Here is a 23,502-nt window from a genome sequence, read left to right as displayed (position 1 = left end):
ATATTGCAAATAAACGAGATGAAAATACCGAATTTTCCTCCTTTGCGTTGCACGCTATTATTTACATATAACAAGAGTGTGTCACGCGTATTTTCACGCAGCACGAATTTGAGGTTAGGGTAGCGTAATGTCGGATTTTTTCGCGACGGCGCACGCGCGAAGTGCGGAAAATACCCATTTCAACTCTTGGGACTTAAAAGTCGTATTTTCTGTACTCCGCGCATGCGCATTCGCAGACTCACTCTACCTTCGTAAAAACGGGTAGTTTGTGCACGGTTAAAACGCGTAAAATATTCTCCCGTTGTATAAATTCATTTGACACACTTTCTGCGGAAAAAAATCACCACGCGAATTATAAATCGAAAGCTGTATAACTATGCGACCTTTCTCTTTCTTATTTCTTTATTTTGCTTTTAGTGCACGGTTTAATTTCCGTCACCCCTTAAATCGCCTCTAATTCCCACTTCGTCACTTTGGTTTTCACGCGAAACAGGGTGCGCCGCGTAATGCGACGTGTCGTGTTATTCACTGGCTTTTTATGTTATAGATATGTACCATTATATACGCAATCAAAATATCGCGTTTAGATGCGGCAATTATTGTTGGTCTGTTATGCTGTTACGATGATTAATTTATATAGAAAGAGAGAGAGAGAGAGAGAGTGAGAGTGAGAGAAAACAACATAAAACAACGTGACACGTCGTCTAACGTTTCTCCCTGTGATATGAATTATTGTGTACCGCAATATTCTGTGAAATTTATTGTTCCCCTTTCGGTTTCAATTTTTTCCCACATTTCATTTATTGTGTTACGCAATTTCCTCAATAATTAAACGAGAAGGGAATAAAAAAAAGTTTAAAACACAAATTAGCCGATTACATACGTTCGAACGATAATTTTTGTTTTCATATCCACACAAACTATTTGTATTTGCGTATATTGAATTATACCGATATTTTATTGCGACGATCATTTTGTTAAACGAAAAAATACATCGTACAAGATAAAGAGTTTGACAATACGCAGGAAAAAATTTTCGTCTTGTGATATTTTATCGGCGTGTAGCTTTTATTGTTAGATTAATTTAACCATTCTGACCAAACGTGTTTTATTGCGTACACTGCATTTCATTGCAAACTTCATTATACGTTAATTCGGATATCCGGAAATCGGATTACGATGATCACAACAATATAAGCGTTGACATATTGGCGTAACGACGCATGCGATGGATTGAATCATCAGTTAGATAATATAACGCATCGGTGACGCCGAAACGATCGCTGTTAACGTTTTTTTTTTTTTTTTTTTTTAATTTTTTTTATCTTCTCGATGTCGTGTCTATTTTTAACTTTTTCCCGATCGATCATTTTTTATTATATCCTCCTGCAACTCGAATGACTCATCGTGGAAATTATCTGCAAGCTCTGGCGTGTATAACCCCGCAGATATTAAAGCACAATGAAGATACGCGAATAATAATTGACGTGAAATATCGTTGACGTATAGTCACAACCTTTATAATGCAATACAGATATAAATGTTTAAACATTGTCTCTATGGATTCATATGCAAACAGTCACACATCCCGAAAAAATTGTGTTTGCATCCGAATGACGCATTGATAAAAATTCGGTACGCTATATGTTACATGGATATATATATATATACGATATACACATACATATATATTACATAAAAGAACGGAGGTTGACTTTTCTCACCTGATTTATTGTACCCAATGTAATTTATCATCCGTGCAACGTTGTAAAATAATAAAATTTGAAAGGAAATAATTAAATCGAAGGAACCGAAAATTCTGAAGCTTTTTATCGAACATAAATGATATTTTTTTTTTTTATAATTTTGCTAAAATTTTGCCGATTATTAGGACAAAACGAAAGCATCATCGCGTCCATGATAGTAATTACGATTAATAATTGTGCCACGTAAGGCCGACTTAGACAAACCAGTCATAAGTTATTCGGGGCAAATGTTTATTCGCTTTTAGTTGCGTTTGCCTGACGCCTATATTCAACATCATCGTCGTTGGGCTCACCTCGAAATGTTGATATAAGGTACCCAACCCAATCGTGCACGACGCGTCTACCGAAACACGTGTACACGGTACGAGTAATAATGTTAATAATAATATCAACAACAACAACAACAACAACGGATGTGCTCGAGTGACGCGTTGTAATTTCATCTAAGGTAAATTCTAGTCGTTATCACTGACGCGATAGCAACAAGTTTATTTTCCCTCTCTATCTATCTCTTTTCTTTTGTGCAGCTACGACTTTCCATTATTTTTTTTCGTTCAGCTTTTTTCTTTCTTCACGTCAAATACGAATATTAAGTAACAAGTTATCGGGGTATTAATTTTTTCAATAACTTTGTAGACTTGGATACGCTGTGTTTCTGAGATTTCAGTTTTCTAACTTTCATCCATTAATATATTCGTTGGTTTCAAGTGTGAGACATTTTTTATTTCCTTAATATTATTCTTAGCTGTACGATGATCGGGATGGTTAGAAGACAAGTATTTAATTCCAAGCATTCTATTAACCGTATTTTAAATATTAAGTGATATTCTGTAAAATTGTATAATTATTTCAAACATTTTGTCTGCCGTAAAAATCAAAGTGCCGATCAGTTTATTAGAAATTTCCTTTGCAAGTTTCTTCCAATGTAATGAGTAGAAACAAAAAAAAAAAAAGAAATAAGTTAAAAGCTGAAACAGAAGCAACGTATCGCGAAAACTGTATTATTAACGAAAATACGCACAGTTTATTATGAAAATGCGAAAACGCGGGTTTTAATGGGAAAGTGGAATGGGAAGCGAGAGAGAAAAGCTTAAGCTCAAAGTTTCGAAAGTTTAATCTCTTGGCGTGACTTTTTTTCCACGTTAAGAAGGTATGGGCTTACTTTTAAAGGACATTTGCAATCAGTCACGATTCGAGGTTATTTCAAAAAACAAAAAGACGACAAAAAAAAAAAACAAAAAATAACGATAGAAAAAAACGATGGAAAAAAGCGATAGAAAGAAGCATAAAAACAAGCTTTCACCGTAGACGTAAATGAAATTAATCGTCCCGGAGGGTTGAAAAATTAAACGGCGTTGCGGTTTTACCACGATCGTATATAACTATACATACGTATGCGCAGGGATTGGGGGCGGTTTAAAATTTCAAAACCACTTATCCGTTTCGCTGATCTTTTCAAGTTAATTTCTTAACAGAAGGACCCGTTTCGTTTGATCGTTAAAAAAATGTGAGACGAATTACCCAAGATGTTGAATCAATTATTATAAGAGAGTATTTGAAGAGAGTATTTTATTTTTAGGTAATGAATTACTTTTCGTTCTTTTTAATAAAACAGAAAAAAAAAACAATGGTGTGTACGCATATTGTACATGCAAAAAAAAATGTATAATGCAGCGAAACTTTGATGGCGATTGTTTACTCGTCGTAGAAAAGTTTTCAACTGTAGCATCTGCAAATTTCATCCCGTCGTTGCAGCAGCTCTCTTTTTTTCCGCAGTTCCTTTTTTCCTAGGAATTTCAATGAGAGAGCCTGCATGCACGGTTCGTTATACGGTTGCAGAGATTCAACTTTGTCAAAACTTTGGACATTATGCGGAAGGCGCGAATTAAAATCGCAGCTAAGTTACCGTATGCAAAAATCACGGGCTAAAAAGCGGAGAGAAAGAAAAGTTTGGAGGGGTGAGAAAATTGTGCGAAAAAATGTAGTTCCGGAAATACGTGCAGGTTTTTTTTTTTTTTTTTAAAGCGATTTAAGCATTTTTGTGTCGGTCGGCTCGGTGTGTAATTATTTTATAATATGAACAAATTCTGACGTCAATCTTGATCGTTAAAAATCGTCTTTCTGCTTCTCCGTGTTAGATTATAATTAGAAAGTAAAGGGCGAGCTTTGAGTTTCGGAATCGATTTCCGGTTAATCAATCCGTTGTTGCGGACAAAAAAGGGTGGGAGAAATGCAAAATTTGATCGATAAATCGCTTTCTCGATTCCTCGCGACAATCGATCAACTACGCAAATCAATAAATCTTTACTTTTTAATAAGATATGAGACATCAAAAATCATTCCGTAGAGACGGAGATGTCGATTCGAATAGCTTGAAAGAATTCTCAGATACTCTTTAACTATGACAATATGTCAAGGCGAATAAGTTATATTTTAGCAAAATGTAATTTTGAATGTGAAAAGAAATGCATAAGACAACAAAATGTCGAAAAATGGTTCATTCTATTAGAAAAATCATAAATCACTGACTTTTTCATATTTTGAGCTGAAAATTGACTGAGTTATTCTCGAGACGAAGATATTTAAGAAAAAAATATGGAAATATTGCTTGATAAAAAAAAAAATGGATTTATTTGAACGGATCAGGTTGAATTTTGGGATAAAAAAAATGTATCGACGATTTTTACGATGTTTCATTACTTATTTTGGATCAAATCAGATTATTTTGAATGATTTTCATATGGAATTCACGGTGAAGATGACGTGGGAACATTTTGACCCCCGTGTGCAGTCTAAAGGTTAAATGTATCGACTTAGAATGAAACCGAACCAGTTCAATTCGAGAATTTTCATACCGTCTCCGTATTTTCATTGAAACACTTGAAATCTCCGACTCACTCAGCAATTGAAAAGATACTAATATCCCGTATAATGTAATTTGAGCAATTTTTCTACAGACTTTGTGTTTATTATACAATATTAACATAATGCTGGTACTGTGTATTTTCAGAAAGTTAAATTATCAATAACCTGAAATCGTCACTTGTATTTTCACTCATGGAAACGTGCAGATTATGAAAAATCCTTCAAGTATACATATATATATATATATATATATATATACGTATAATAGAATAAAAAAGGCAAATTTTAACTGAGGTTTTGTTTGAGTGTACGCCAGATTTCGAGGGTGTTCAACCCTTCGAAATTTATCGGGTTTAGGTTTACACGTGTCGGTGTGGTGGAAAAAATGAAATGAGAAGAATTTTCAAACATATTTGCGAGAGCGCAGTGGGATTACAAATGTGACACGGTAACGAAGATGGAAAGAAAAGAAAGAGAATAAAGAAAAAAACTGCTAGTAGGGGACCCCCATGCGATTCGGCGCTGATGATCATGGGGAATTGGGTCAGCGATAACAACGCTCTTATGTAACCGGACAAACAAGCGCATGCAGGAACTGAGTCGAATAATCGTTGAAAAGCAATGAAAGGGGTTTGCCAACAGAGTTTAATGAACAGCCTAAGGATACTGGTTGGAGAATAAATCGATAACTTTCATTAATTTTATTGCGATATGGTGCGTGTTGAGTATTTATCAAATCATTACGTTAGTGAGCTGCAATCGATTGTTTAAAAATGAGAAAGAAAAAAAAAGAAAAGAAAAAGTAACGGGTCTACTGAAATTGTTAAACAAAAGCTCGGACAAAGATGCGACGTTTCGAATTGCTTCGAAGCGGTTAAAGTAGTGCTGTGCGATTAATCGATTAATATAGGCAGCTTCGGTTAATCCTTTTTTCCGATTAATCGATTGATCGACGATTTCGATTCGTACACCGACTGTCCTGCAGAATTATTATGACGCAACGTCGATTAAGAGATTAATCGAAACTGCCGATTAGGGAGTTCAATCGTACAGCACTAGTTAATTAAAAATCTGATAAAGTCGTTCGATTTCACTTTACGATGACTGATTTTATTCGGCAGATTCACTGAAACACTTTGTTTCAGTCACGTTGACATTGTTAAATATTCGACTTTGAAACATCGCACCGATATTGACAACGGTCAAGATATAGCAATGTTGAAACGACTACTGAAAAAATGAAGAAATCTCTTTAAGTGACCTTGTTGACAACGGTCCGTTGAAAAAAAGAATTATCTCACAGTAGAGTGCAGAAATCAAACAAATTTACCTGATTTTTAAACATTTTTAAATGGTTCGAAACGAGGCGTCGGTGTCTGTATAATTAGCTTTACCTCATGCCCTTCAATCACGCACTTCAGTTACCTGAATACAGAAAAGAATTCGGGAATTTTTCTTTTTTTAAACGATGCCACTGCAGTGGCTTCTGTAACTGAAAGGGTTACATTTTCGATATTTCCTATTTGTGAATTTTCAAAGGGATCGGTAAAATATTGCTGAACTTTACTGGAAAAAAAAATAGCCAAATGATGAAAAAACTGTTTTCAAAGATCTATAATTTATGCTCTTGTAATTCGCACGGATCTGTCTCTCTCTCTCTTTATGTATAAATATCTTTATATCGTCTAATATTGCCATAGACACAAGTAAAATATCTATCCATCTATCTCTCTCGCTCTCTTCGATGATTGGATATTGATAAAATATTTTCCCTAAAATAGGACGAAACCCTCGCGTGTATATATAGCGTATGTACATGTAGATAGGCGGATGAAATGCTCAGCTGTGAAGCGCGTCGTTCACCGAAGCGTGCGAGTATTACCACCACTTTCCTCTCCTCTCCTCTCCACTCCTCTCCGCACCTCTCCGTGAGGCAGCAGCTGCCGAAGGCTTGAATGAACTTTTACTCGCTCCTCGGGATTGAAAAACGATTCAGATCAAAGGTGCGGAGAGTTTGAAGCCTGTCGAACCGGAAATACGCTCCGCTAGTAAAAATTTGAAAAAAAGAAACACATCGTTTTTTTTATATCCTTCCCTCCTTTTTCGCGATTGTTTGCTTCTAGTTAGACATCCGTCGAAAAAATGAACGCGCTTTCGTTATTACGGAAGTGAAATAAATCGATGCGATCAGTCTCTGATTATAGATCGACGTACACTTTTTCAATCGATCTTAACTCGACGTGAATTATTACACCGGAAGTATGTATTGTATAATGAATTACGATTTGTAAATTATTTCCGACGTTTGTTTTTCAAATACGAATTGGAGCTTAGCCGGATCAGCTGCTTGGCTTACAATTAACCGAAGCTCAATTCCAATTCCCTCATCTTATCAAATCTTATGCTTCGTCCTTGATATTAATCTTGTACGTATATCCTTGGAAGGATCTCGTTATGAGAATACAAATTCCCACGGAATGGGGAAACATCCTTTCGACGGAATTCAACTGGCCTCATAATCGCGATCTGGGGATCAGTGTTCCTGGTATAACACTCTTCAAATTTATTCAATACGTCAGCTGTAATTCAAAAAATTTATATCATCGACTAAGCGTTTATCGTGTCAACGCATGTAGTAAGGATCAATTTAAATCCGATATTCTTACGGAGAAATTAACTATACTCCGATATGGTACTTTCAAAAAATTAGACAATTTTGCAAAAGTAATTGCTGATCGCCAATCGATATCGGGGTGTTCAATTATTATCTCCGGATCGTGCTGTCGCGTAATTTGCTTTTGCTATTCGATAAATTTCCAAGCTTCGCGGTCCTTTCCGATAGTCGTTGAGTAGGAAATTCAAAATTTTCGGTCGTTCAAGTTTCGCTCGTCTTACTCAGCTTACGATTATGTGTCCCATAAGCTTCGCAACCCTCTTGGCGGATGGTTAACTCGTCGTTTGTGGTCCCATAGAATTCTGAACACGTTTTCCGCATCGTCGAAACAGTTCTGTGGATTTTCGTCTAAATGTATTTATTATTTTATCGCCCGTTATAATAATTTACACCAATGACTGGAATATGTCGGCTCGAGTGTAATAAGATACTCTGAAAAATATAGCACACATAGGTGTAACGCATGTTCCACATCGACTAAGTATAGGAGTGTACTATAATAATCGCTTATTACCAATCCGTAATCCTAATCCCTGCAAGTTGCCTATACGTTAATCCTTGCAGGCCCAATTAAAATGGCATTAAAGTCATGATATCGATAAGTATAATTTAATTGATAGATTATCCTCACGAAAGCTTTTTTTCTCCTACCCTTATTCAGGCCGGGATAAAAATAACTTGCTGATGAGCAATTAATTCACCTTTTCTTTCCAATCATTTTTTTATACGTTCCACGTTTCGAACTTTTCTTGCATAAAATTATAACGTAGGAAAAATCGGCCATTTTATACTCCTCATGTTTCATAACGATTTGCGAAGTTAACTACTCGGAAATCCGGAAGATCGAAATATAAACTTCGAATTTCATAAATATACGAACACCACGAAAAAAAAGGGCAGCTAATGAAAATTACAATCTACGGGAATTTATTATAGGAAAAAATAAAAAATCACACACGTGGCACTTATCGTATTCGTTTCGTGAATGTATATATGCCGCAAGGCCAGGGCAATCGGGTTATTTTCGTTTTTTCGAGCAATAATAATATACATATAACTTAATTAGACATACAACGACGTAAGCTCGAGCAGCACGTTTATCTGATAAGACGCGTATATAATTCCTTATACAATCTCGTAAAAAAATATTTGCTTTTCAAATTTCAACGCAGACTCGGATCCGGCCCAATCGGATCATAATTATAGCCACGTTGTATTATATATAACTCGGTATACCCACTATACGAATGAATATGCCGCTGATTTTCTTCCTCTATTTCTCTCTCTCTCTCTCTCGCTCTCTCTCTCTCTCTCTTTCGCTCCATTTGTTAGCTTATAGTTTTTAGGTAAATAGAAACAATGATAAGCTAACATAACAAAAGTTATGTCTAGCAATGGAGTGAAAGAAGACTTCCAAATATTTCAAATTATTTCTATGCCAGCAATTACAATATGCAAATCATTAGCTTTAATTAATCTTCAATTAATTTCCGAAGCTTCGATATGATAGATTAAATTTCTGAGACGATTAAAACTAATTCAATACACTTCATTTTATTAGTTACAGTTAACAGAATATTCTAGTTAAATGCTTACATCATCCTTACGATAACGGTTTGAATATCTTTGAAATTGCAAGCAAACTGTTTTACAAGTACTTACTTAATGTAACAATTATACAATTGTCAATACAACATTTTCCACCTAGTGGAACGCTAAGTCTGTTCGTTCGATTTACCAGATTAATTCACGTAAACAAGTCGTTAACATCCAATTGCTTTTGTACAGACGTTAAATTAATGGATAAGGTAAACGAAAATAAAGTACCGTAGATTATCTGATTATGGTAACAAAACTGTCATTTTCCATTCTGAACTATACTGCATGTATTTGGTAAAGAATAACAGAATTCAAGGACTTAAGAGAGCGTAAACGATAACAAGAAATTTCTCTCGACGTGCTGAGAGAGGGAAGGAGAAAAGTAGAAAAAGGAAAAAAGTGGAGAATGGGTTGAAGCCCCGCGTTCAGCGTCGCATCAGTGTGACGCAAATGCCTTACTTACCCCGTTAATCTCGCTTCGATCGCATCTCAATTGCGTAACTTTGCACTTGTTGTGTCACTCTCGGTATAATTCCCTCCCTTGCCCCTCCTTTCACTCCATCAACGTCCTTACGGTTGCAGTTTGAGGTCACAATTTATGCCTACAGTTAATACAACAAGACCGTGTACATACGACTGTTGCAGTGAATACGAAAAGACCGCGTACATACGTCTATTTGCTACGCTTCACCACAAACCAAGGACTATATTATACATCCGCACTGTTTATACACACAAGTTTGAACCTCGATATATTATGTACGATACATAATAATCCCGCTCAATCAGTTCCCGACGATCCGGTCAACTCACGCACTTTATGCTCGCATATATGTTCACATATATATATTACGTACATTATATGCATACGACAAATTTAATACTCTTCGCTATCGTTACTTCGACACTCACCCATGATATTTAAGAGGGCTTCATCTTTTTCTCTTCAATTTTTATTAATATATTGTACCTACACGATTGTATAATTGGTTCCTGCACTTTAATATTTTTCAGCACCTTCGGAAATGATTAATTAATAACGCAGCTTTTTACATCTGCATAATTATTCCGTACTCACTGGGTTTTTTTGTACACATTTATGTTTTTTTTTTTTTTTTTAAATTTTTTCTTTATTTCTAGTACTATCAATCAGTGTCTGTTTGATATTACATCGAGGCTTTTGAGTTTCAGTTCTATATTACAATAATTTTTATTTCTCTTAAATTTGGAAAAATTTGACTCTCTGCTTTGTTAAACTTGTATCAGTTATAATTTTTTTTTCTTTGTTTCTTATTTTTTCATCGATCACTCTGATTAATTTCCGATTTATTGAGGAGGGGAATTCTCACTTACAGGCGGTCGTCGAGCCGCGGAGCGTCGCGTGTTGAGGCCGCGCGTTGACTGACTACGGCAAGCCGAGCGAGGATCCGCCGGCTGTGATATGGAAAGGACGCCGGGCGTCGCGGCGCCGACGCCTCCAGCACGAACGAGGACCTTCGCCGTTTCGGTTCGCCATAACACAGGTATTAATAGGTATGTTATCTACTGGTAGGTTCGCCTTTGTAAGGTCATACTCGTTGTTGAATGTATGTACCTACAATGTAAAATGTTATGGAGGGCAGCTGCATGCAGTCTTGTTTACCTCATTTTAGCCGTCCCTAGTGCCTACCATATTTTTATTTACCGACGACCGTTGCGATCGAAACATTGACAATTTATTAACCTAAGACTCTCTGAAATAGCACTCAGTGCAAGCTGATATAAAGACAAAGAAGAAAAGAGACGTGAGTCTTTGTAACAGCGAAACGATCTCTGCGCCTGATGCAGGCAAGCGGAGTTACGTCACACGTCCAAGTTGAGCACCGCTTCCCACCATCTTATTATTGCGATGAATAACTGAATTTAATGACAGTCCTACTCTAAGTTGCTTCAGTGTTGCCGTAGTTGATTGTCCGAATTCCATTTTTCATCGTATTTCACATTCCGTAATATTCAGGTTATTTTGACAAACGATGTTTTGACGTTTGAGTTGGCCATGGCGGGATACGGTGCTCAACTTGAACGTGAGATGTAATTCCGGTTGCTTGTATCAGGCGCACGGCGCGTCTAGCTGTTAGGAAAATTCACGGTATAATAATACGTACGTAAAAAAAAGGAAACGCCTGAGAAAACACCGATTGAGGAAAACGAAGGGGGAAGGAAAAATAACCGACTCACATTTCGGGGATTACAGATACGATGTATAACGTGTACATGATGGAACATGACAGATTATGACGATGATGATGACGATGATTCTCTCGCATGAAATGAGCCTGACAAAAAAACCATATTTGTTTCGGGGTCGAGTTGAAAAGGGGTCACCTCTAAGATCAGATTTTGAAATTTTTTCACGTTCGGAATTCTGGTTATTCTGATTTTCTGTTTTTCTCATTTATTACACCCACTCGTTGAGTAAGCTACGCTGTGTGAGTGCATTTTAACTTTCGGAATTTTACTCAATCGAAACTTTGTTTTTCGGAATTTTGCTCTATAACTTGTAATCTGAATCTTTCTCAAATTTTTGGAATCTTACATTTTGGAACTATGAGAGTTTCAACCCTGCTCCTTCGTTTCGTAAAAATTGTGATACTTTTTTGAAACTTTTTTCTTCGCTTTCTTCTTGTTCTTCGGATCTCGATTCGTAGAAATGTTGGACATACAAGCTTTTATCTTGACCTCCGATTGATCCGGCCCAAAGCTCGGATGGTGGGTTGTCTAGCAGTACGCGTCCAGTGCAATTTTACTTTCAAAGTCCGAAATATTATTCCGTTTCGTCCCTGCAGGGTCGAGTATTCTCGCTCGTTTGTGATGAAATTTGAAGATCAAAGGAAGAGTAAAAATTTATCGTGCCACACGGGTGGAAATTTTGCGATTCTCGTTGCCGAGACTCGGGGGGAAAAAAAAAAGTGCAGGCTGTAACGAAAATGTAAAGCTGGCAAACATTGATCACGAAACGGTAAGCTTTTTTAGCGGAGGTCAAACTTGAACGCAAATTTTTTTTTCCCACCTAATTATTGTTTGACATAAAAAATACAATAGACTTTGGAATAAGTTGAGTTGTCGTAGACTAAAATTGAAAGAATCTACTAGATTTTGAAGCTTTTTAAAGCGATTTGAAACGGTAATACGAAATTTATACTTTTTTTTTACAAATCCAGTATCTTCAATTTTTGTATTTTTAAAGGGATCTTCGTGGCTGAAGAATACGATAATTTGATGAATACTCAACGTACGACTGTCTCTTAATGGAATTAATAAAAAGTATGAATTTTTTGCGAACTCACCTCTTTGAGGATTTTACCAGCTCTTTTCAAAGTATCAATCATCGACGGATGTTTGCTTTATTCCGGTATAATTACGTGCGGGATACAATTTCACGACTGGGTTCAATTTTCAACCGCAGAAATCTGATACAAATGCGGTGAGAGACTGCAACAAATAATTCTGCAAGCTCGAGTCTACACGCTATAATTATAATCTCCTTCTTTGATACCGTTGCGAATGTACCGAACACGATGAAATGCCGTAAATTGACTTTGAATATCCGCACACACCTCGAGATAATGGAAACGTGTTTTTGTTCTCGTTACTTCACCGTTCGTGCTTGAAATTTTTTTCCAACTTAATAAAATAATTGGAAAAATTGATTGTGCCAGGATTTTTTCCTAAATTTAATTTTCCCACTAAACAACATTAGTCAGATTTCATACGAAGGAAAATAAAACTGATTAATCAAAAAAAGAGATTTATTGGCAAATCAATTTCACGTAATGTCGAAGAGTATACACAACTGCACGGTAATTTTCAAATTGTCTAAACGACTTGCAAACGCGAGACGCGTCGCAGTCCAAGTTTCTATCAATTGTTAGTCAACTTCTCAACTCCAATTTCGAATTCCTAATTGGCAATTACGATTTTCCAAATTGTTGCCATGCCATTCCGGATTTGCGAATAATTTATTCTCCCCGTGCCTCTGCAGCTGGACCAGAAAGCGCCGACTAATTTTAAACAGAATTAACGGGTAGCTGTAATCGTGTCTGAGAATTTCAATCAAAGATTGGCAATATACGATCTTCATAAATTATCACCACCTTTTCGGTTTCTAACGTTTAAACGATATTCATTAGTCAGCTAGCAGACTAAAAAAATCATTGAACTTACCTGCGACTATGCCGTTAAAAACTGATTATTTTTATTTTGTTTTTTTTTTTAATTTCAGTTTCACGTTATAACACAAATTTATTGATGTTTCTATCAGTTTTCATGAAATAAAATAAAAATTTTTTTATCATAAAAATCGTTTCCCGTTATAAAAAACTGCGTATTGATTAAGTTTTAAATTCATCACGAACTATTGTTGATCGGTAAAATTTACTGATCTTCGAATCGAAATTCGTGGAACGTATCTCTCGACGGTCTCTCGACAATTCGTTAACTGAATGCGGTTACGATCACGGATAGAGTGGAACGTGTCAACAGGCATTAACTAATGCTGATAATTAACGCTCGAGCGATGAAACGCGCTTTCAGAGGTCAGCCAGCTGCATCCAACTTTGACGCACTCCTCTCCCCTCTCTATATCTACGTTTCTTTATCTCCCTCCAACGACTTATCTCATCTCTACTTTTTATATACCATTTGAACACAAAGTACCAAAGAAACGCCACGCCGTCTAGCGGCGAAAATCCGCATCTTCGGCCGGCTCATATTTGATTTTAAAATACGTTATTGGTCGCGTGTTTAAATTTCAATCGTCTCAACGTGACCAAATAAAACCCTGACAGCCTGCTCGACGTTTTCCGTGTCTTTATATTCGCGTGTAGTGCAACCAAAATGATCAGCTGTTCGCTTGGTACGACGCCATATTGAATACCGATCGTCTTTTTCCATTGCGTATTTCCTGTTACTGAAAATATATTTAACCTTGTTTTAATTAACTAGATCGGTTTTTGCTTAGTTTTTCAAATATTTTTTCTAGCGTCAATTGGTCCGCACTCAAATTACTTTCATTCTACTCGTATTTTTTCAAACGAAGCGTGGTTAGGGATACGTGAGGTGTTGAGCCGCGAAAAATCCCATGAAAAATATCGGTGACGAGCCTGCGGGCTACAGGAGCGAGCGAGAGACGCACTTAAGTACGGCTACGTGCCGAGAATCCAATTTTCCTTTCAATCCAATCCGGAAATTTTTACAGCGGAACCGCGTAGCGATTTTTCCGGGAATTCGTAAATACGGTGGTGTTTGACTGATGAAAAATTCACTCACACACTGTGTTCGGAATGGAACGAATAATAATCCATACTTCTGGTGCCACGTCAAATTAAACCTCCCGCTTCTATATTCATAAATGATACGTTCTGTGATCTCGGTGAAAGGATGATATTTCATAGCTTTAATCATTATACGAGTAATTGCAAACATCATTCGCGATTAGTTTTCGGGGAAAATATGCGAATCTTATATCCAAGCATCTATACCACTCGATCAAATGAAACGATCAAAATATACCGAAAGTACTCAGAATTGTTCCTGAATAATTTTTGAGGCTCCTAGTTAATTGCTATCGTGATATTTGATGATGAAATTTTATAGGTGACGACGGAGAAGAGTGGAAAAAAAATCAGAGCTACGCTACGTGTCTCTCGAAATAGAGAGAAATATATAAAATCATGTGTTTTTTTTTCATAAAAGGGAATTTGATTGGTCAAGAGGGAATAATAATCGCATGTTTGCATTGCCTGAAGAGCTTGTAAGAAGAGCAGAAGATCCCGAGGGATGAGAGAAGGTATAAGTTTTACAATTAGCCTGATTGGAAAAGGATCCAACTCCTCAGGCGACTGCAGCAGGTAGACATTTAATGTAATTGAAAACTAGAACATGTCTATCTAATCAGTTACAGATCCTCGACAGTCTTCCCGATTAAAGTATGGAACTAATTGGAAGAAAAATTTAAACCGCAAGCTGCTGAAATAAAGGACTGAAACAATTAATCAAGCGAAAAAAACGTTACCACGTGGAAAACCAGCCGATCGAATATCAAATAGTATAAACAAAAACCCTGCAAGAAAATAATTTAAGGAATCGATGTAATTTATTTGATTTCTTTTTCTTTAAATACTTCATTAAAACTCCATAGAAGACGTCGGAGAAATTGACTAGGTCTTGGCAATGAATAATTGATGGAACGTGAAAAAGATCGGGATTGAAAGTGAAACAGGATTAACCAAAATGAGAGGTGAAGGAGAAAAAAAAAACAAACTAAAACAAAAATACGACATCTTGAAATAAATTAACTCAGAAAGGCTCATTAAACTTGGCTCGGCTAATGCAAAGTGTATTTTGCACTCTCGATGTCTGATGACATTTCGCTCATTGACATTATATTATCACGCCCTCTGTAATGGATTTTTCGTACATATATATATATATTGTTACAAAGGGTGAAATCACCCGTTTTGCCCCCTTTCAATGATCTAGTAGTCATCTTAGATAAAAGACGTTTATAAACCTCTCATGTCTTTCAAAAGAATAAGGTTGCTGCGTCAACCAACATTATTGTAAAAACAGTCTTGTTTCAGACTTTAAACGAAAAACACATATTACGCAATTAAAGCTTTTTCACTACATTTTATTCACGCTTTTGATTATGACTTGATAAGTAAACTCGCGGATCCATATTTATTTCCGTAACGTCAACGAACGTTACAATATATATATATATCATATCCGTAGTATGCATGGTAAGGTTACATAGCCGACATCGAAAATTCACCCTAGATTTAAAGGCCGAAAGCAATCTGAGCGTAAGGAACGCGGTAAATTGGCTAAGGATCGTACGTGTAGGTATAAAATACGACAAACGGAGCTTTATACCATCTTTTGCCTGTCAACACGCCTGCCAAACGGGACGCAAATCGCATCATCAGACCGACTCAACATTTATTGCCAATTTTCCCGATATCAAGAGATTTTTTTTTTTATGCGCCCGAGTTATTCTCGCCGAAGAAACAACGGAGGCGAAGTCGTAAAGTTTATGCCTATTCGATAGACTCGCGATCCGTAACAAGCTCTTACTATCGTTTTACCACACACTAAAGATACGATAATTTTTTTCTGTTTTTCTTTTTAGGAAGGCGGATTCCGTTTGACAATGTGGTCAAGACTTTACGTCTCTTCGCGCTGAGAGTAGCTAATTTTCTTACGCTCAAAATCAAGTTCCCGGTTCATTATTCACCCGGTAAAGTGACGAAAATAAATAATGAAGGAGGGAAAAATTCGGGGGCACGTATTTTCAGATTTTAATATAAGTGTCAAGTCTCGGCTTAAGCGAGGCAATTACAGTTGTGAAAGTTTTCTGACGATCCTTACACGACTGGAGGACCCTACCCTCATTCCCCCTCATTCGTCGGAGGGTTGAAAGTTGAAACAGAGAAGTGAAGAAGCCGGGTAAATTGGACCCACAAAGACGTAAATTAATTAGGCCTTGTTATATTCTCAGGCTTAATTAAGCCATACAAACCAAGTTCTCTCGATATCTCGAGACAAAAAGCTTGATTCTCCTGCATCGAGTCATCGCTTTCACCCAATCCCCATCCCACATGCTTCCTAAATAGCAAAGTTTCGCGCATTATTTTAAATTTAAGTTTTTAGCAGATTAGAACAAAACAGTTCGTTCATATGTTGTCTGTTTTCATTTAAGAGCAATGAATTGAATTGAATGAAATCACAGATTTCATATCAAAAGTAGTCAAATTCTCTACAGGTTTTTCGATTTTTTTTTTTTTTTCAATGAAATCAAAATGGTCTATCTCGATAAAGAATGATTTTTTTTTACCTTGAACCCAGAAAATAGATACATAAAAAAAAAAAAAAAAAAAAAAAAACCAGTGAAATTCAATAGCACGTTCAAATTTTGCTATTACATCGTTTCGCAACGAGAGATAAAATGATACGATATTTTTTGTCTACGAAACATCCCCACTCCCGATGAAACACCTTGCAAGCTGCATCGTAAAAGCTGGCAGCTGCTTATGGTTCGCGGGCGATTATCGATTGTCGAAGCTTCGAAGTGTGCCGAGCTTGCTGTAGGTAAAAAAAAATTTAATTACGAAAGCTCGCGTTTCCCTATCGAATTATTAATCCTCCTTCATCATATAACCACCGCATCTGATTACCATCGTTTTAATATACAGGTATAAAAAAATATATAAACGAATGTTTCGCGGGTGAAATAAAGGGGTTGTTTTTTTATTATTCATTTTTGTTATTGTTAAATTTGAATGGGAAAACAAGCAGCGATGTGGGGTGGGATGGGGGGGAGGGAGGAGGGTCGGATTTTTACCCTCCAAATAAGAAACAAACAAATTCGAAGAAAAGCGTTGAAGAAGAATCACCCGGTAAGAGGGTTGCGGTGGGGTTAAAATCCGGCATTGAGCAGGCGCGCGGACGTTTCTTCGGCGTCTGCGCGTTGATCAGGCATCGCCGGGGAAAGCGATGGCATAGAGAGTCGGAGAAGCTTTGTGAGGGAAAAATCTGCCCGCGAGTTCTGGTACCGAGGAGGCCAAAGGGTCGCGTCAAATTGGCTCGTTCGAGAGGGATCAAACGGTGAGGAGAGGAATTTTTACTTTTCATCGGTTTTGCAGGGATAATCGTTGCCCGTGTGATTCAAGGGCTGAAGTTAAGGAGGATCGGAATCAACCGCGGGGTCGACGAGCACTCGAGAGAGAAAGAGAGAAGGGTAAGGGAGAGAGGAGGGAGGGAGAGAGAGGGAGAGAAAAAGAGAGAGAGACACCCCGCCCGTAACGACGACATACGGCAAGTGCAAGTGGGCGTCGTCGTCAGGTTAGGTTTACCACGAAACTCGGTAAGACAAACACTTTTATCTATCCTCTGTATGCCCATCCGCTTATCGGCCAAAAATTTAGCCAAGTAATTTTCTCGGTAAAATTGAGGATCGTTGGAATTTTTTTCATTCTCGCCCTTGGGTTAATTTTTCGATTCGAGAACTGATCAGGTTTTTTTCGTTTCTTTTTTTTTTCTTTTCTTTTTATTTGTTTGATAAGAAATTGTTGCGCATTTTTGTTAAGAATCGTTTGGCTCGTTTCGATGGAATCGAAAATATTTTGGTGAATTCTTGAGGATGAAAATGTGTACGCGAAATTCGCGACAGCGTGATGAAAAATTTAAGTATAAAAGCCGCGTACCGTGTCATTCAGGTTTGAAAGAGTCTCAGGTCTTCAGAAAGAATCTTTAATGAACTGTGAGGCGAAACGAATAGTCAAATGTCTTCGCCTGTATTCAATTCGAGTGAAAGCGAGGAGGGTTTGAGAAATGGGAAACGGAAAACGGTGAATGAGGGGATGTTTTTCTTGTCCGTGAAACGCGCAGTTCCATCACTTCTCGTAAAAACCATTTTCGCGTGTTTACCGTCCATCTACGATTCCCGAGAGAGATACGTTGCGATGGATTTCGATGTCTAGACGACTCGTTCTTACCCGGTCGAGCAATCTCTTATACGAATGTTTGCTTCGACGCGAGTAAACCTAAACACACCGAAGAAGGTTCGCAACAAATGATCGGGGTTCGACGCAGAAAGAAAACCGTCGAGTGATCTTAATCCGAAAATTAGCCACTACGGTATAAATTTGAGCCAGTGTTGAGACAGCTGAAAATTAACTCGCATCTCGAACATACTGAGATAAGTTAAAGATATCGGTTTTTAAATGATCGAATAACCGCCCCTGTCGCAGGGGATGAATTTGCAGATCCGACGATGTCAGTCGATCGTTAAGACGTAGATTTCTAATTGGAGTATAAGTAGTTATAAATTGATATTGGAATTGAAATGGCAGGATTGAGATTGGTGTCCAGATGGGCAATCGGCGTTTGGGTGATCAGAGTAAATTAAATTCGCCGATTCCTCGTGGCTGGCATCCCTCGGTAAATTGAACAGGTATTATTGATGTGAACCTGCAGGTTACGTTTTTGCCGAAAGAAAAAAGGGGCGGTCGAAGAAAGCGAGTTTTTCACAAACTGGCGAGCCTGACAAGCTGCGTGACGACAATGATGGATGACGATGATCAGGAGGAGCTTCACTGTACCGGAAGTGACGTGGAGATCGAAGAATACACCGACACAGAGGAGACGCCATATGCGGCATATCAGCCGGCAGATAAGCTCTTTGACACCGATCGTCCCGGCTGGCAAAAGTTTCGCTTTCTGGGGACTTTGATGGTTGTCGTTACTTCGGTTACCATGCTGGTTATCGTGTTTCCGCTTTATCTGGAAAGTGTCAGCGCTGTTTCCAGCGCTTATACAGGTACTGGTCAGCCACCGAGCTGCGCTTTGTTTATATATATATCTGTTATTTCCAAGGAACACGGCAGGGTTTGTCGCGTAAAACGGTGCACTTTGGAAAAAAGCATAGAAACCCGCCCCTCGATCGATCACCGTCAGCTTTTATTCAAATTCCTGTTCGCAAACCATCTTAAGAGGGGAAGAAGAGCTTGGACGGTCTAAAATCATATTGATTTTTTTTTTCTTCAGTAAATGAAGAAAGAGAAATTTGAGTTGAGGGCTTTGTTGTTAATAGTTTCAAGAACATTTTACAATTTTTTCATTGAAATTAATAACAAAATGGCGGCTTGGCGCATATAAGTAGCGAACGACCCGAATTCGAGGGCTTTTTTGGTGACGCTTCTCCTGACATCACTGTCCATCTTATAACAGATAGAAAATTTTTTTTCAGTCAAAAACGCCTCTTCGGGTTCGAGCTCGTAGCTCAAATATTAAGAAAACAAAATTTATTTCAAACATATACGATTGTGAACAAAAAATGTCATTTTTCGATCAAAGAAATTGATAACAAAACTTTGGGATTGAAATTCGAAAACCAAGCCGTGAGCTCGAATCGATAAACAAGTTTTAAAGATTGTGTCAAGATTTCAGATCAATCGGATAAAAATTGACCGAGGATTGAAAATGTGGTCCTTCGCTACTTATATACACCATGCCATCATTTTGCTATTCATTTTAATGAAAAAATTGTTAAATGTTCTTCAAACAATAAATAATAATAAAAGCCCTTGAACTCAAATTGCTCTACGTGTTTTCACTTTCTTTGAAAAAAAAAAAACAACTCCGAAAGATAGGTATGATTTTAGACCGTCCAAACAGTACCCCATTTATCGTACCAAAATTGGATCGAAACAAGAGGCGAGACTCGTTGCAATCTCCATCAAACTAGTCTGTTCTGCTGAACAGCCTGCGCCAATTAAACGAGCCCAGCCAATTAATGAAATCGCGATTAACCACATTCAATAATTGACAAAGGATCTGAAAACGAAGTATTTGTCAAACTAAATCGGTTTTCACACAAAGTCAGTCGCATTCACAATTCTAACGTGCAATAGTGAGATATCGACCACAAGATGTGGCATTAGCCGTGATATAAACCACTCAGCGCCTTTTAAATACATCTGATGGTCATGGAAGGTGGTACATTTGGAATTGATTGTGCCAACAGACGCTTTCCTTTCTTTCGCAACGTTAACTCCCTTTTCTGTATCGCACCAAACAAATGAAATCCAATAAAAAACGGACACCCTCCACGACGAGTAACGCTCCCTTTTTCAGGACTGTTGTTCACCTCCATCAGTTCGACGCTTCTCCTCGGAGTAGCGACGTTTGTCGTCGGTCGCGTATCGCCGCCTCCACCGATGGTCCCCAACAGTATGAAGGTGAGAATACCCCGGTGTTCGATGACGAAGATCGGCGCCGTTTACGCCCTAACCGGGATCTTCCTGACCCTGTCTCTTGACCAGAACAGGGTCCTCTGCCACGTGCAGGACCCCGTCAAGGCAATCACGCTCTTCTTCTCGCTGGTCTACTACTTCTTCTTCGGTCGAAAGAGTGAGTACCTATTTTTACCCTCGTGGTCTTTGGCTTTTCGAAGCGTTTTAACACCAGGCTAATTTCCTCTGACAAGTGATGACGCTCCAACGCATATTTTCCATCACTACCATTCTCGTTGGGCTCTTCATAAGCGTCGACTACGGACTCTGCGACGAGTTTCGTTGCAGAGGAAGGGAAGTCTCGGCTCACACAGCCTCAATTAGAGGCTCTTGGGGCACCAGAGCCGTCTGGACCCTCGTTTACTTCGCCAGCCTCGCCTCTTTAGCCATGTTCTTCACCATGCTCGAGAGGCATTACGCCAGCGCTGTAGGTACCCTTGATAACGTGACGTGTGCATGAAACGTACCTCCTCCATTATCAAAAAACGAACCACCTCCGTGCAGTTGTACGAAGCATTAACCCAACACAACGACCAATTAAGACCACGCACTACGTGGCGAAGGGTCCTTGTTCCAGTTAAGAACCTCCAAGTAACCCGAACCGTGTCTGGGTTTGAACTTCTCTCAAGTAGTGAAATTCATTGTAGTCCGGTCTGTTGCTCCGTTGAACCTCTTTTATCACGTACTCTCCGAAGTCTAAAGAGGTCTCTTCTCTTCCCTCAGCAAAACATCAGCCCGCTTATGACGACGCAGAACAATTCCTTCCTCTACACGGTCTCTCGACTTGTTTCGTCGCGAGACATTCGACGTCGCGGTTCCGAGGAGGAGGGTGGAAGGCTGTTGCACGTCACGGATCCGGACCCGAATATCAAGCCAAAGAATTTCCCAAAGCCACCGATCCTCCAGACTCTGCTCTACATCCACCTTACCTCGATGGTCATAGTCGTTGCTCTGAGCTGGATGGACACTTTGCCCGGAGTTGGAAGGGTGAGTCCACCAGCCGTTGGAAGATGGTGAAAGAACGGTGTATGAATAACAGAACATTATTTGACGACTCCTCCCATCGTCCCGCAGGGTATGTCGCCTCTTGAGCTCTATCGGAGGGTGGATAACGGGCTGCTCTGTCATTTCCGGAGCACAAACGACTGCGCGAATGTATCCGGCCACGGTTGGATCTTCCTCGTGGCTTACGTGGCCTTCGCCATATCGACGCTCAAGTTTCTCTCGATGTGCGAAAGCGCGGTTTTCACCGTAGCCGCGGCCACCGTCGCTCTACCCGTTTCCGGCATATGGTGGAGCATCTACAAAATGGACGTCGGCGTTAACGGAGGTGGGAAGCGCTTCCGGTCCAGGCAGCGTTATCTCTTCTTCCCCGTGCGCTCGTTATTGTGTGTTCCAAGGGACATGCTGGGGGGGGTTTGGATGCCCCGAGCTGTGATACTTGCAAAGATACGTGGCCACGTATACGCGGACACTTTGCAGAGCTACTTTAACGCTGATGTTCTTCGTTATCTCATCGCACTGGGCAACTTCTCGGTCTTATCGTCCCTTGGAACCTGACGACGAGTGTGAAGTTGAACTTTTAACCAAGATTGGAATAAATTTCAGGAACGATTTTCTGGTCTCCGGGAGTAACTGGCGAACTGATCTGCGCCCTGCTCGGTCTTCCGGTGGTTCTGCTTGGTCTTGGCCTCTTGGTGCGAGCTCACTTCAAGGACAACAATCAGCCGTATCATTCGGTCCAACCGGCCTCCTTCGTTCGGCAGGAGTCTCAGGATTCCGAAAGATGAATCTCGTCGAGGATAAGTATCCGCATAACGACTTCCCAGATTCTCGCCTCGGGATACAGGTTTTTAAGAAAATACCGCATATTCGTATAAATATGCTACTGTATTTATAACCAGCACATAGTATAACGCAAACGAGCGCGAAGAGCGGAAGACTATGTTCGAAAAAAAAAAAAAAAAATAGAAAAAGGGAGATACTTAGTGCGCAATATTGTGTTTGTTGAAATGAAAATGAAGAAAAAAAAAAGGAGCAAACAAGTGAAGAGACAAAAACGAAAAAAAAAAACACAAAAGATTTTTCCTATACAAAAAGTTGTACGTAATAATAATAATAATAATAATAATAATAATAATAATAATAACAATAATAATATAATCGTCGTATAAATAGATACTGCGTGTCCATCCAGTCAAAGTTATTGCCAATTTTAATATTTTATTTTGATATACATAATACGTAATGTGTAACGAGATGTTTCATACTTTCAAAAGTTAACGCTGTGTGTGTTTTAGAAAGAAGAAAAAGGAAAATGAAAGTGGCGGGGAGGGGGGGGGGGAAGGAGGGCGGGAAAAAAATAAGTAGCGAAATAAAATAAGATATGTAACAAAGAGTAGCTGAATTTTCCTATCACGTTAATAAATGTTACAAAGGATACGCGCTTTTTCCGTGAAAACCATGAATGCTCGGGAAATTTTACTGCGGTACCGTCCGTACGTCCGTCCGTCATTGATTGTACTTACGATATTGCGTGGCAATTTTTGAGAATAAATCTATCACGTGTTTTTCACGAGCGAACGGACGCGTATATTTATACAATATATATACACTCACCATTATTATTATTATACTGCGTATATCCGGTAATCGTAACGCCTAAAGGCATCGGTATGTTTATAACCGCAGACAAAAGTTACAACATAGTTTTTGGTAAGCAATTTTTACTTCAAATCTCTTAGTATTCAAAGTCCCGACGACG

General features: G+C 38.5%; 2 protein-coding genes across 2 annotated transcripts in view; one reads left to right on the top strand and one right to left on the bottom strand.

Annotated features, from left to right (window-relative positions):
* LOC107225651 (adenylate cyclase type 6) overlaps positions 1-11,290 on the bottom strand; it is a 99,590-nt gene extending 88,300 nt beyond the window's left edge. The window contains exon 1 of the mRNA XM_015666189.2: positions 9,368-11,290. The gene's annotated coding sequence lies outside the window, so the exon portion shown is untranslated. The remainder of the gene's footprint in view (positions 1-9,367) is intronic.
* A 5,653-nt stretch (positions 11,291-16,943) lies between these two features.
* On the top strand, positions 16,944-22,751 carry LOC107225635. Its single transcript, XM_015666165.2, has 8 exons — positions 16,944-17,034; positions 17,589-17,809; positions 18,922-19,264; positions 20,581-20,856; positions 20,933-21,165; positions 21,462-21,725; positions 21,813-22,068; positions 22,347-22,751. The coding sequence occupies exons 1-8, from the start codon at positions 16,977-16,979 to the stop codon at positions 22,526-22,528; spliced, it is 1,833 nt and encodes a 610-aa protein (XP_015521651.2). The 5' UTR covers positions 16,944-16,976; the 3' UTR covers positions 22,529-22,751.
* The last annotated feature ends 751 nt before the right edge of the window (positions 22,752-23,502 follow it).

This window comes from Neodiprion lecontei, chromosome 4 (genome assembly GCF_021901455.1).
Source record: "Neodiprion lecontei isolate iyNeoLeco1 chromosome 4, iyNeoLeco1.1, whole genome shotgun sequence".
NCBI lineage: Eukaryota > Metazoa > Arthropoda > Insecta > Hymenoptera > Diprionidae > Neodiprion > Neodiprion lecontei.
Note: the sequence above shows the minus strand (reverse complement) of the source record. Positions and strands in the feature narration are given on the sequence as shown.

Bases quoted from the DNA above. Each gene is read 5' to 3' on its own strand.
- LOC107225635 (XM_015666165.2), top strand. From the start codon at position 16,977: ATGGTTCGCGGGCGATTATCGATTGTCGAAGCTTCGAAGTGTGCCGAG. The intron at 17,810-18,921 runs GTAAGACAAACA...GTGAACCTGCAG, and splicing joins TAGGTTTACCACGAAACTCG to GTTACGTTTTTGCCGAAAGA. The intron at 21,166-21,461 runs GTAGGTACCCTT...CTCTTCCCTCAG, and splicing joins AGAGGCATTACGCCAGCGCT to CAAAACATCAGCCCGCTTAT.